The 13,262-nt window shown below is 41.7% G+C and overlaps 1 protein-coding gene across 4 annotated transcripts in view; it reads left to right on the top strand.

Moving 5' to 3' along the window:
- The window catches only part of COL28A1 (collagen type XXVIII alpha 1 chain), a 166,623-nt gene that overhangs the window by 94,418 nt on the left and 58,943 nt on the right, over positions 1-13,262 (top strand). For all 4 annotated transcript variants that reach the window (XR_003516640.2, XM_027574929.2, XM_027574928.2 and 1 more), the window contains 2 exons: positions 3,659-3,727; positions 7,717-7,785. Coding sequence is in view for 3 of the 4 variants with exons in the window: in XM_027574929.2 (XP_027430730.1) it covers positions 3,659-3,727; positions 7,717-7,785 (138 nt within the window). In the remaining variant the exon portion in view is untranslated. The remainder of the gene's footprint in view (positions 1-3,658; positions 3,728-7,716; positions 7,786-13,262) is intronic.

Genomic DNA, 13,262 nt, shown 5'->3' with positions numbered 1-13,262 from the left:
TATGTGGTCAATCTTGTTCTATCATCCGCTTCCACTGCATTCCTCTGAAGCAAATCCCAGACAACTCCCATATAAAGGTTTAGCATTTGTCTCTCAAATATAAAAGCTCTTTTTAAAAAACATAAATGCAGTACCGTTAGCAAAATTAAAAAACATGAATAATTCCTTAGTATCATCAAATATCCAGTGTTTAAATTTACCAGCTTGTCTTACAAATTTGTTACAGCTGGTTTGTCTGAATTGGGATCCAAATGATGTCCACACATTGCATTCGATTGAGATGCTTCTTAAATCTCTTTTAATCAAAGGTTAGTCATCCTTTGTTTTTCCCTTGTGCTTTTGGTGTGGATGAGTTCCTTGTCCTTGAGGGTCTTGTCGATGCTATTCTTATGGTGTTGACATGTTTCTACATCCTCTGGTTGTCAGATATAGAGATTTGCTCAGATACAGGTTCTGTTTTTCTCAGCAGAAAGCTTTCCAGGTGGGGCTGTGTGCTCTCCATTGCTCCACATTGGGTTGCGGCCCTATGCTTCCAACCTCACCACAGAAGAGCAGAGGTGAATAACAACACAAGAGGGAGGCATGGTATCTGGGGTGGGGTTCACAGCAACCAGGCAAAGAAGACAATTATTTTTGACAAAACATCGAATGGTTCTGGTTAGAATCTACTGAACTATGTTTACCTGGGTTCTGTTTTGCTGGTGGGTGTCAAAATGCAGCAAGTGTGTGAATCAGTCAGGTATAGCTGGAAACTGTTCCCCAGTGAACTTACAGATACTCCCTCTAAAGGTGTACCTTGAGTAAAGAGACTCAAGAAAAGAGAGACAACAGAAATATATGGGGTACAGGACACGTCATGTTCTCTACTTGGAGCTCTTGATGATGGGAGTGATCATTTAAGCCGGGAGAAACTTGGGGTCAAAGGTGGGAATCAGAAGGAGAGAGGTGTTAGAGAGATAATTAGTACCTGTGGTCACAAAAGCAGCTATGTACTATTTGGAAGAGATGGAGACAGGAGACCAGAATAAAAAAGTGGCTTGCAGGCACAAGGGAAATAGGTAATTATGAAATTAGAGATTAAAAGAATTAAGTCGGTAATAAAGTTTAAATCTTTTCCTTTAAGGCCTTGTTTTCTCTTTAGGATTTATAAGTAGAAAGTAAAATTAAATAAGGATGGGCTGTTTTGCTAGATAAACAATTTCATCATTTCTTATAATCCATGATTTTTACACTGTTGCAATCTAGAAGCTATTTAGCTCCTAACAGAACATGGATGAAATGGGACCTCAGGCAAAGAGCTTGGGAGATTTAGCTTCAAAGCCTGGCTTTCATTTCTTTCTTTCTTTCTTTTTTTTTTTTCTTTTCCTTTATAATTTTTTTGAGGCATATTTTATATATCCTAGAACTCACCCACTCCAAGTATATAGTTCAATGATTTTTAAAGGAAATTTAGCGAGTTGTACAGCCTCACCATAAATCAGTTTTAGAACATTTTCTTCCCCCCAATAAAATCTCTTATGCCCATTTACAGTTAATCCTGTCCTCATTCCAATTCCTGGTCCCAGGCAATCATGGATTTACTGTCTGTCTCTATAGATCTGCCTCTTCTGGATATTTCATACAAATGGAATCAAATATGTGGTCTCATAGATCTGGCTTCTTTCATTGAGAATAATGCTTTTGAGGTTCATCCATGTTGTAGCTTGTCGCTGTGGTCCGTTCCTTTTTATTGCTGAATATACCACATTTTGTAAATCCATTTATCAGTTGCTGGGCATTTAGGTTGTTTCTAGTTTTTAGCTATTATGAATAATTCTACTAAGAGCATTCATGTGTAAGTCTTTGTGTGGACATATGTTTTCATTTCCCTTGGGTACAGGAGTGAAATTACTAGTATACAGTAAATCGATGTGGAACTTTTTAAGAAACTGCCAAACTGTTTTCCAAAGTGGCTGTACCAGCAACTTCTGAGTGTTCCTTCTTCTCCATGTCCTCCTAGTCTTGCTTTTCAATAGCTGTGCGGCCTTAGGCTAACTTTGATTTCCTCGTTAATAAAGCAACTGGGGTGGGGGCTCCTGGGTGGCTCAGTCGGTTAAGCGTCTGACTCTTGGTTTCAGCTCAGGTCATGATCTCAGGGTCCTGGGATCGAGCCCCACGTTGGGCTCTGTGCTCAGCATGGAGTCTGCTTGAGATTCTCTCCTCCCTCTGCCCCTCCGGCTCCTACTCTCTCTTTCTCTAAAATAAATAAATAAATCTTTAAAAAAAAACCCAAAACCAGCTGGGGTGAGGCATTAATATTTCCCAAGTACCTACTCAGCTAGATAGGCACAGTGGCACAAGAGAGCGAGCCATTGTATCTGGGGTGAGGTTCACAGCACCCAGGCAAAGAAGACAATTATTTTTGATTAAACATCGAATGGTTCTGGGCAAAATCTATTGAACTGTGTTTACACATTGTTCAATAGACTTGTGTATTGTGTATTATGTGGTCACAATACAATAGATTGTGTGTCTATTACAGTGTCTAGACATTGTGATAGACATTGTGACAGAGACACTCACATTCTTTGTCTTAACTTCACTGTCATTCCCCAGGAAATTTAAGTATGATTTCGTATGTATCTGATGAATGTGCTGAGGTTCAGAGACGTTAGGTGACTTAGGCATCACTATAACACAGGGTTGTCGTGAGTACTCAGTTATATCCAATAACCTATATGAACATGCATAGTAGAGTTCTGGGTACATAAAAGGTGGCTAATGAAGAGATTTTCATTTCTCTGCTTCTTCCTATCATTCACATCTCACATAGATAGATCTAAGCACAGGGCCTGAGCTACCCTAATCAGGCCCCACCACTTTCCTGGGCTATTTGCCTGTTCCAAAAGACTTTTGGGGGGGATCTCAAAAGCTTGTATAGAACTTATCCTGTAGTTGCAACTGCTTTTAGGGAAGAAGTATCTCAAAGCTCATCCTCAACCCCAAGTAGCATAATTTTTGTTGCATGAAACAGTAAGAGCAACTAGTTCAGGATGGGGTTATAGCTTTCAATGGTTTCTTTTTATTCTTTTTTTTTTTTAATTTATTTATTCATGAGAGACAGAGGGAGAGAGAGAGAGAAGCAGGCTCCCAAGGAGCAGGGAGCCCGATGCGGGACTCGATCCCAGGACCCTGGGATCATGACCTGAGCCGAAGGCAGACGCTTAACCATCTGAGCCACCCAGGCGCCCGGTTTCTTTTTATTCTTGTTTCTTCTTTCTCCCTCCACTCACAATGGCGGCACTTTTCCAAATTCCAGTGAAGGGAGTTCTGCAAAAAGTACCTTTTAAGGTTATCAAAAGTTAACTGACTTGATTGCTTTGAAATGGACCCATATCAGTTGGCTGCAAGATTACTTACGTAAGTGGCAATAAGAAATGAAAACAAAAGGCAGTAACACTCCCTTTGTCAAGTATAGGAAAGTGATCTGGGAGAAAAGGGCTCAATTAATATCTTAGTCAAATTCAAGGGTTTGGGTTTTAAAATATAATTTTATGTATGAAAGTTTATATAAAATATTTTAATATGAAATATGACATTTTATATAAACTATACAACTTAAAATTTTTTTTGTCTTTTGTTTTAGATCAATAACTTGTCATTCATTTTGTCTTTTCAGGGAGAGCCTGGTGTCAGAGGCCCCCCAGGCCCCTCTGGGCCTCGGGGCATAGGAACCCAAGGGCCAAAGGTGAGTCTTTAAGTCTGTGCTCTGTGTGAAGGTCAGGTACCATCTGTGCCAACCGATTGAACATTAACTTCACAGCACGTGTTTATTTTAGTGTTGACATTTTTTCTTGAGTGCTGACGAAAAGTCTTATTTTCTCATATTATGTAGCTTTCAGTAAAATAGATCATTTTAGGGTATAAAGCCATTTACTTCCCCAAAAGAAATTGGAAAGTGTCTCTTAAGAAAGCGGTTGCAAAATGCTCAAGATATTTCCAGGTTTCTTGGAGGCTGTGCCATCATTAAGGAGCACACATTTTGACTCTGGTCAAGGTACCGCAGCGGATCTTTTAACAGAATGCCCAGTAATCTGTCTATTACGTCAGATGTGCATAGTCCACTCTGTCAGGGCCTCAGGGCAAGGGTCTAGATTTATCGTCCCCATGGAAGGTGAGAGAAACTTCCTTGAACTCCCTTTGCTCTCATTTCTATTTCTCTTTCTTTTGTCATCTCCAATCTGGTGATTATTCATCCTTTCTTTCTTATAATCCAGTGTTTTTCACTGAGGGAGATCTTGCCCTCCCTGGTGTGCCCCAGGGGGACATTTGGCAACGTCTGGGATCATTTTGGGTGTCACAATGGGGGAGGATTGCTACTGCCATCTAGTGGGAAGGGGCAGAGATGCTGCTAAACATCCTCCAGTGCACAGGACAGCTCCCATCAGAAAGGGCTATCCAGCTCAAGATGAGAAGAGTGCAGAGGTTGAGAAGCCCTGTTTTAACTGTTGATTCACGTGTTCAACAAGTAATTCTTTGATTTGTTCAAAAACCGAAGTAGAGAAATATCAGGCATGTTCATAGGGCAAATGGGTGTCAGTAAGCCACTCATTTCAAATTTGAAATCCTTACGTTCATGACCAAAATGCACAGATGAATTAGAGCCTCATATTCAAAGAGGACAGGGCAAAGGCCCCATGAGTCAAAGGTTTTACTGAGGATCCCAGAATCACCAAGATTCTTAGTTTATCTTTTTTTGTCCATTGACTTCATTTTGGCAGTAGGTGATTTCTTAACTGTGTGGATCACTTTACGTGGATGAAGATACTCCCAAGATGTTAGTAGTTGTTATCACCGGGTAGTCGAAAGAAGGGTCTATTTTTTTCTTTGTCGTTGTCATCTTTAATTTTTTTTCAATGAGCGGGTGTTCCTCTTACAATTAGGAAAAAATAAAGCTTTTTTTTCTGTAGTGGAAAGAAAAAAAGGCTGACTTATATAGTAACTTATATTAATCCAACATTTCTCAAAGCTTGTTCCATCAAATGTTAATTAGGAACTTCTGGAATAAACAAAGTTAAACTAATCTCTCTATTGTGGGACTTCTTAGAGGTTTTAATATATTTCTATGGGCATACCTTGGAGACATTTTAGGTTCAGGTCCAGAATACCACAATAAAGTAAATACCACAATAAAGAGAGTCCAATGAATTTTTTGGTTTCCCAGTACATATAAAAGTTATGTCACCATTATATTCTAGTCTATTAAGGGTGCAATAGCATTATGTCTAAAAAAAAAAAAAACCAAAGAATACATCTTCATTAAAAATACTTTATTGCTAAAAATGCTAACCATCATCTTAGCTTTCCACAAGTAGTCATCTTTTTGCCATTGGAGGGTCTTTCCTCTATGTTGATGGCTGCTGACTGATGAAGTTGGTGGCTGTTGGAGGTTGGCGTGGCTGTGGCAGTTTCTGAAAACAAGACCACAGTGAAGTTTGCCACCTTGTTGACTTTTCTTTTCACGAACGATTTCTTTGTGGCACGCATTCGATAGTATTTTACCCAGAATAGAACTTCTTTGAAAATAGGAGTCATTCTTCTCAAACCCTGCCACTGCTTTATCAACTAAGTTTATGTAATATCCTAAATTCTTTGTTGTCATTTCAATAATTCTTCACCTTTTTTTACAAAATGTATTTCTTAAATAAGACTTGAAAGTCGGAATTACTCCTTGATCCATCAGCTGCAGAATGGATGCTGTGTTAGCAGCCATGAAAACAACATAATCAAGTTGTCCTTCTCCACCAAGAGCTCTTGGGTGACCAGGTGCACTGTTAATATTTTGAAAACAGTCTTTTTTTTTTTTTTTTTCTGAGCAGTAAGTCTCAACAGAAGGTTTAAAATATTCAGTAAACCATATTGTGGACAGATGTGCTATCATCAGGCTTTGTTGTTCTCTTTATAGAACATAAGCCAAGTAGATTTAGCATAATTCTCAAGGGCCCCAGTATTTTTGAACTGGTAAATGAGCACTGGCTTCAACTTAAAGTCACCAGCTGCATCAGCCCCTAACAGGACGATCATCCTGTCCTTTGAAGCTTTGAAGGCAGCCACTGACTTCTCTCCAGCTATGAAAGTCCTAGATGGCATTTTCTTCCAATATAAAGCTGTCTCATCTATGCTGAAAGTCTGTTGTTTAGTGTAGTCACCTTCATTTACTCTCTGAGCTAGATCTTCTGGACACCTTGCTGCAGCTTCATCAGCACCTGCTGTTCACCTTGTACTTTTATGTTATGGAGAGGACGTCCTTCCTCATGAACTAAACTCTGCTAGCTTCAAACCTTCTGCAGCTTCTTCACCTCTCCCAGCCTTCATAAAATTGAAGAGAGTGAGGGCCTTGTTCCGGATCACGCTTTGGTTTAAGGGAAAGTTATGGCTGGTTTCATCTGCCCAGACCACTAAAACATTCTCCTTATCAACAATAAGGCTGTTCTGCTTTCTTATCCTTCTTGAGTTCACCGGAGTATCACTTTTCATTTCCTTCAAGAATTTTTCCTTTGCATTCACAATTTTGCTAACTGTTCAGTTCAAGAGGCCTAACTTTTGGCCTGTGTTGGCTTTCGACATGCCTTCCTCACTCAGCTTAATCACTTCTAGCTTTTAATTTAAAGTGAGAGATGTGTGACTCTTCCTTTCACTTGACCACCTAGAGGACATTGTAGGGTTATTAGCTGGTCTTATTTCAATACTGTTGTGTCTCAGGGAATAGGGAGGCCTGAGGGGAGGGAGAGAGACAGGGAAACGCTCTTGGAATAATCAAAACACATACAACCTTTGTGATTAAGTTTGCTGTCTTAAATGGGTGCGGTTCATGGTGCCCTAAAACAATGACCATCATAACATCAAAGATCACTGATCAGAGATCGCCATAAGAAATACAATAATAATGAAAAGCCCTGAAATATTGTGAGAGTTACCAAAACGTGACACAGAGACAGGAAGTGAGCAAATGCTGTTGGAAAAATGGCACAGATAGACTTGACTAACACAGCGTGGCCACAAACCTTCAGTCTGTAAAAAAGCAGTATCTGGGAAGCCTAATAGTGAAGCACAAGGAAACAAGGTATGCTTGTATGCACTAGGGATCTCCAAGGAGAGGCACACACATGGTGTAGAACACTTTCCAATCTCATTTGACCACAGAAGTCTTTCCTCAAAAAGCATGGAGTTCACTCATGCTGTAGAAAACACATACTGGGAAATGAGGTACTTTTTGCTTCATTTACCTATTTTCTTAAAAATTCAATACTGATCCACTGAATCTTTAGCTGCAACACCAGTGAATAGCACTCCATATGGAAATGGAGAAACACAGTAGAGGCTACACAGAATTATGTGTGAGTGGTCTTCACACCCCTGGTGTTCTGGGGGTTGGTGGTGGGGCAGCTAGAGGAGACCAAGCAGACAAGGCTACCAGGCCAACACTTCTGCTTAAGCCAAACAGCTCTGCCTTGCCTTTTTACTTGTATTTGGATTATGCGTAAGAGTTTTACGAGGGTTCTGTGGCTTAAAACTGGGGGGAAAACACTGCTTTATGTGAGATATGATATAACTTCATGGGGTGCATAGATTAGGTCCTGATCAGACCAAAGTAAGAAGGAAGCCAAGAGCAGTAATACATTGTTTCTTCCTAAATCTTCTCATACTTCTCTTCAATTTCTCTTGGTCTTCCAACAGGGAGATATTGGGCAGAAAGGCTTGCCTGGCCCTCCTGGTGCCCCTGGCTATGGATTACAAGGAATTAAAGTAAGTGGATATGATCGCGTGCGTCACCTCTCAGGTCACCAGAATGATGAGAGAAGAGGTTGTGGATAATATCAAATGTGACTATTAGGAAATGAATTTAACATAAGCTTAGCAGTTAAAATTACCTCCCGTACTTAGAGACACAGTCCAGAAGTGTAAAAATTCTCTAAGTACATTAGCTTCGTGAACACCAGACATTACATAAATTGCTCAGTGAGACATTGAAGGGTTATGGTGGGTTTGTTGTCCTTGCTGGTCTCTGAGCCGAGTGGAAAATGTATGCCCAGCTGTGTGTTCTCTCCCTGTCTCTGTCTCCATCTCTCACCTTCCTTCCTCACCTGTATCTTCCATTCTTAGCCCAGGGTTTCCTAGTCTTAGCTCACAGTGGAACCGCCTGAGGAGCTTTATGAATAATACTGATGACTTGCCCCAGAAGAACTAGATCTGAATCACCGGTGCTAGTGCTTGAACACTGTGGGTATTCAATACTGGTAAAAGCCCCCAGGTGATTCTTCTGGGCATCTAGGATAAGAACTCTGGCTCTAGGCCCCGAGTCTGTGTTATTGGAATTCACAGCTACCTGTATTCTGCACTCTTCCTGTCTCAACAGCAATAAGCCTATCCAGCAAGGTGGCCCAGGTCTCCGTAGACAAAATTTGACATCTAACGGTTGCCATGCAATTTCAAACAATTTCCTCTTCTACATCTCCTATGTTGATTTATTGATTTTTAATTTCTATTTTTTTACTGGCTCATTCTCATTCTATTTTCTCCCAGATAAAATTCTATTGTTTTTACCACACATAAGCTTCGAAATGGAGTAATTCATCCCCTAGATAATACTGACTCTTAAAAAGTGGAAACATTCAAAATAAATTCTTTTTCAAATAGAATTTTTTAGGGCACCTGGGTGGCTCAGTTGGTTAAGCCTCTGCCTTCGGCTCAGGTCATGATCCCAGGGTCCTGGGATCGAGCCCTGCATCAGGCTCCCTGCGTAGTGGGGGGTCTGCTTTCCCCCCTCCTTCCTGCTTGCTTGTGTTGTCTCTTGCTATCTCTGCCTCTCTCAAATAAATAAATAAAATATTTTAAAAAAAGAAAAAAGTTCTGTTCAAATAGAACTTCTTAGTAAGTAGGAGACAGTAAGAGCTTGAGATAATAATTGCAAAAATCCTGTGTTGAAAATAAACCACCTACTCCAGTGTAGAGAGTGACCTTAGTCAAGAGCAAAACTCATGGAAAATGGGTTAAATCTTTCCCTCTACCACACAGTTCTAGGGTTTCCACGGCTGGTCTCCTAAGCAACACTTGCTCATCTGTGGGGCTGAGGATCCAAAGGAAGGCCCAACAGTTAGCATGTTGCTGATGTACCAGCACTGGAAAATACAACAAAAAACTGCTTCCTTGTAAACAACATCGCTCTCATGCTTAGTCATAAAATTCTACAGTTAAAAGATGGTAATGCTCTATTAGATGCCTTTGCATGAGTCTGTTTAGATAATGAACCCATGTTAGACCGTGGGTCTTTTCACCAGTAGGAGCTCAGCTCACAGGTGCTGGTAGTTCCTTATCGCACCCTCGTTAAATCCGGTGCCAACGTTGTCCTTTCTGTTATCAGGGGAAGGGGGGTGGAAACTTCCTTATTCCCCAAGGAGCATTGCAGGTTGCACTTAATCCTCACCAACTCTGACTGAGGTGATCTGCCTCCCTCACTGCTTGTCCTTTTTTTTATGCTCCCCCAAGGTATGCTATGTTCAAACTCCATCTTAAGGGAGACTCTTGTGTGACGCCTACCACGACAGGGAAAGAACCAAAATGAAAACTGTCACATATCCATTGCTAGCAGAAATGAGATGAGCTTTTCTTCCAGTGAGAGCTGTGACCAGATCCTACTTGGCAGTGAGCCCTGACCAAGGCTGTCTCATAAAACCTCTCTTGACATATTGGATTGCCTGGCATCCTGTTGGCAGAGGGCAAGCCTAATTTGCTCAGGACTGCCACATCATTTTCTTGACCCTGGGTTGTACCATCACTGTAAAAGGGAGGGAACTGAAAAATCTAGTTGGTGGTGTTCCTCTGAGTCATTTTAAGATGAGTGAAATGTCATTTTATGTTCAATTGCTGACCTATTTCCCACCTCTTTCTAAAACCCATCTGAATTAGTAAAACACTTCTGTTGGTATGTCTGTTGGTAAGTCTTTGATGGAAGCCCTTGTTGCTGTTAACCTTTAACACTGGGGTCTGCTCTGTGCCCTGTCTCTCATGCTGTCCCAACCATGGGGAAAATAGGGCTTGGGCTACAATCACAGAAGTGATTTGTTCTAGCACTTGCCTAACTTTGTTGCTAGAATATTGTGTCTTCAGGCAGTCACTCATCAACCAACCTACCACCCACCCACCAATACTGGTTGAGCACCATCTATGTCAGGCAAATAACCTAAGTGCAATATAGTGAATGAAGAGACATGAATTTAGTCATGGCATTTATAGGCTATAAAATAATCACACTCTGAGCTCCAGAGAGTATGGAGGGGAGGCACATGGAATAAATTGGGCTTACAGTAGGCCAAAGTAATGAGTGTAGTCTTAATCCCAAGAGCAATTGAGAGTCAGGGAAGGATGACATGATCATCCTTCAGACAGGTATTAGAAAAGACTCACTCTGTCTACCATCTGTAGAATGGATGTGCATGACTACAAAGAATGTGGGTGCTGCCCTTCCCATTGCCCCCAATGTATTCTCCCGATTCTTCATGCAGAAGGGTGTGATCTTCTGTCAACCCTCTCTTTCCGCCTCTCCTGAAGCTCTGGGACCATACATGGGAAACATGAAAACATAATGCGCCCACTCCCCTTGGGTACCATGGCAGTCTCCTGCAGTTTCTCTGCAGTACCCCCTGTGACTCAGCAGGCTCTGCACTGCAGAGAAGCTCTGGCTCTTTCAGCGACTTTAGTGCTCTCAACTACAGATGTCTATTGATTGAATGGATGAATATGGGACTATGGCTCCTTGGCCTTGGTCTTTCAGGTTCATGGTGTAGGCCGGGAAGTTATTTGGTGCCACCATCTTGTCCCACTGTAAATACTAACCATTCCCCTAAATATGGACTATAGATACACCAGTAATCTTCCAAGTGAAGTCAGGAGGGAGAAGCGATGGGGTGGGGTCTCTAGGGATTCCTTGCTCTGTCAACTAGCCCTTCCAGGGACCAGGAGGGATATAATGAGAGGGTGGGCCAGTTTCCATCTCTACATCTTTGTTGAAGTCAGTTCTGGTGTCCTGCTCAGCCCTGACATTCCTGTAGTATTTTTTTTCAGAGGATCAAGAGGTATTTATAAAAATAAGATTCCTGGTGGCACTCCTTGACTTTAGGAGTTTCTGAGGTAGATTTGTGGACTGGGCTTTACTATAACTCCTGCTATGCATAAACCCTTTATTCATTAAAAAATGTGCTTCCATGCCACTGGCTTCCATTCTACAATTAGGGCTGAACATGAATGATCCAACCCTGGCTGAAGGAACTGTCCCTGTAGTCAGGCTGGGCTAGCAGACGGGCTAGCGGATGGGCTATGGATGGGCTAACGGATATTTAGGCCAAGCCAGTGTGAAAAATAGCCACAGTGACATGCTGGGGGGAATCTGGTGAATGTTATCTGGCAGAAATCCCAGTATCTCCAAAGTGCATAGATAGTGATGATTAGAGTGGTCACGTGGTCTTAGAGCGAAAGGATTAACCTCTAAGACAACTGGGGCCCAGAAATGGAGGTAAAGTCAATGCAAATGACCTCTCCCTGCTATAACTGATCTTAAGACATGATGGAAAGAAAATGAGCTTTAGAGCCACACAGACCTGGCCTGAATCTTATGTAAGCTTGGATAAAGCCTTGAACCTCAGCTTCTTCATCTTTAAAACGGAGATAAGACAGACTATTTTACAAGGCACGATGAACATAAAATTGTACAAAGTGTCCAGTACACAGTACTGAGTACTCAGCCAGAGCTGGGGCTATGGAATTGACATATTTGAATCATGGCTCCCTGAGTACTATAACCTGGCCTCAGTTTTCATATCTGAGTAATGGGGATTATAATAGTACTATTACCTAAAGTTGTCATGAGGAATAAATGAAATTAAATGAGACATTTAACACAGGGCTTGGCACATGGTTACATATGCAGTAAATGTTTGTAGTTATTCACATTATTGTTCCTTCCTGCTTCCCTCCCTTTCCACTAGTCCTTCTTGTATTTTCTAGGGTGAAGGCCCAGAATTCTGGCATTCAAATGATTTAATGCTCTAAAACATAAAATACTGGTTACATGAGTTAGTGTAGGCCTGACTCTAGTACTAAATGAACACCAAAACGAATAATGGCTCACACACAACTGAGGTTTTTGCTCACTTAACAGGCCAATGTAAGTGTTCCTTTTTGGTGGGCAATTTTCTTTCATTTAGAATTTCAGAGAATTTCATCCTCCATTTATTTTTCCTCCTTGTGCTGGGCCTCTTTACCACTTATACCCAGCAAGCAGACAGGGAGAGTGTGAAAGAGGCACACCTGTTTCTCCCAAGTCTTGGTCGGGTGTTGACAACATGTCACCTCTGCCCCATTTTACTGGCTGGAACCAGCGTCGTGGAAAGGCAGTCCAGCTGTGTGCCCAGGAAGAACCAGAGGTTTGGTGAAGAGCTGGCATTAACGGAACACGTAATTTAACCTGTTTCTAGGAAGGATGGCAAATTTAAAGTTATTTGTTGTTCTGAAGTCTATTGGTGCTTCCAGAAGCGAACAGAAGAGTGGTCTCCATGGCAATTTCCAGAATGCTTTGTCACTCACCTGAGAAACAGCGGGCCCCTGTTACCTGGGCTTACAAAGACTGTGTTCAGCTTCATCATTCCTTTTATCCTAACTTCAAAAGAAAACCTTAGAGCTTTGATATCTTCTTACTTATTTCATGCAGCGTCAGGAGCACCAGAGGATGATTTAGAAATTTGTCTTGAGTAGACATGCTGAGTTCCAGCCACAGAGCTGGAGGAGGCTTGGGGTTTTGCGGAACAAGGAAAGGACCAGGAAAAGCTCATTCCTGTCTGTGACAAAGCCAGAGTGAGAGGACAAGGGCCACCTGGAACCTAGTAGCAGAGCCGTGGTTTCCAAAGTCGGGAGAGATGATGTCAGGGAGGCAGAGCTGATGTGAGGAATAAAGAGGAGCCAGCAATTAGGCTCACGTGAGGAATAACGGAAGGGTCAGTGTCTTAGGGGATTACCCAGGATGCCAACAGCATCTGAGATTCAGCATGGGTGTGGTGGGGGGTGAGTTAGCCCAGCTTGCAGACCCAGCATGGGGACAGCCGGAAAGAAAATGTTTTCTCCCGCAAAGCTCTCTGATCAGAAATTCGGGATACAACCCAGAACTTTGTAAGATTCTTGCTTCAATGTTTAGGGTTAATGTCATTTCTTAGGTACATTTCTGTTTGTTTCAG

The sequence above is a fragment of the Zalophus californianus genome, chromosome 12 (assembly GCF_009762305.2).
Source record: "Zalophus californianus isolate mZalCal1 chromosome 12, mZalCal1.pri.v2, whole genome shotgun sequence".
Classification (NCBI taxonomy): domain Eukaryota; kingdom Metazoa; phylum Chordata; class Mammalia; order Carnivora; family Otariidae; genus Zalophus; species Zalophus californianus.
Note: the sequence above shows the minus strand (reverse complement) of the source record. Positions and strands in the feature narration are given on the sequence as shown.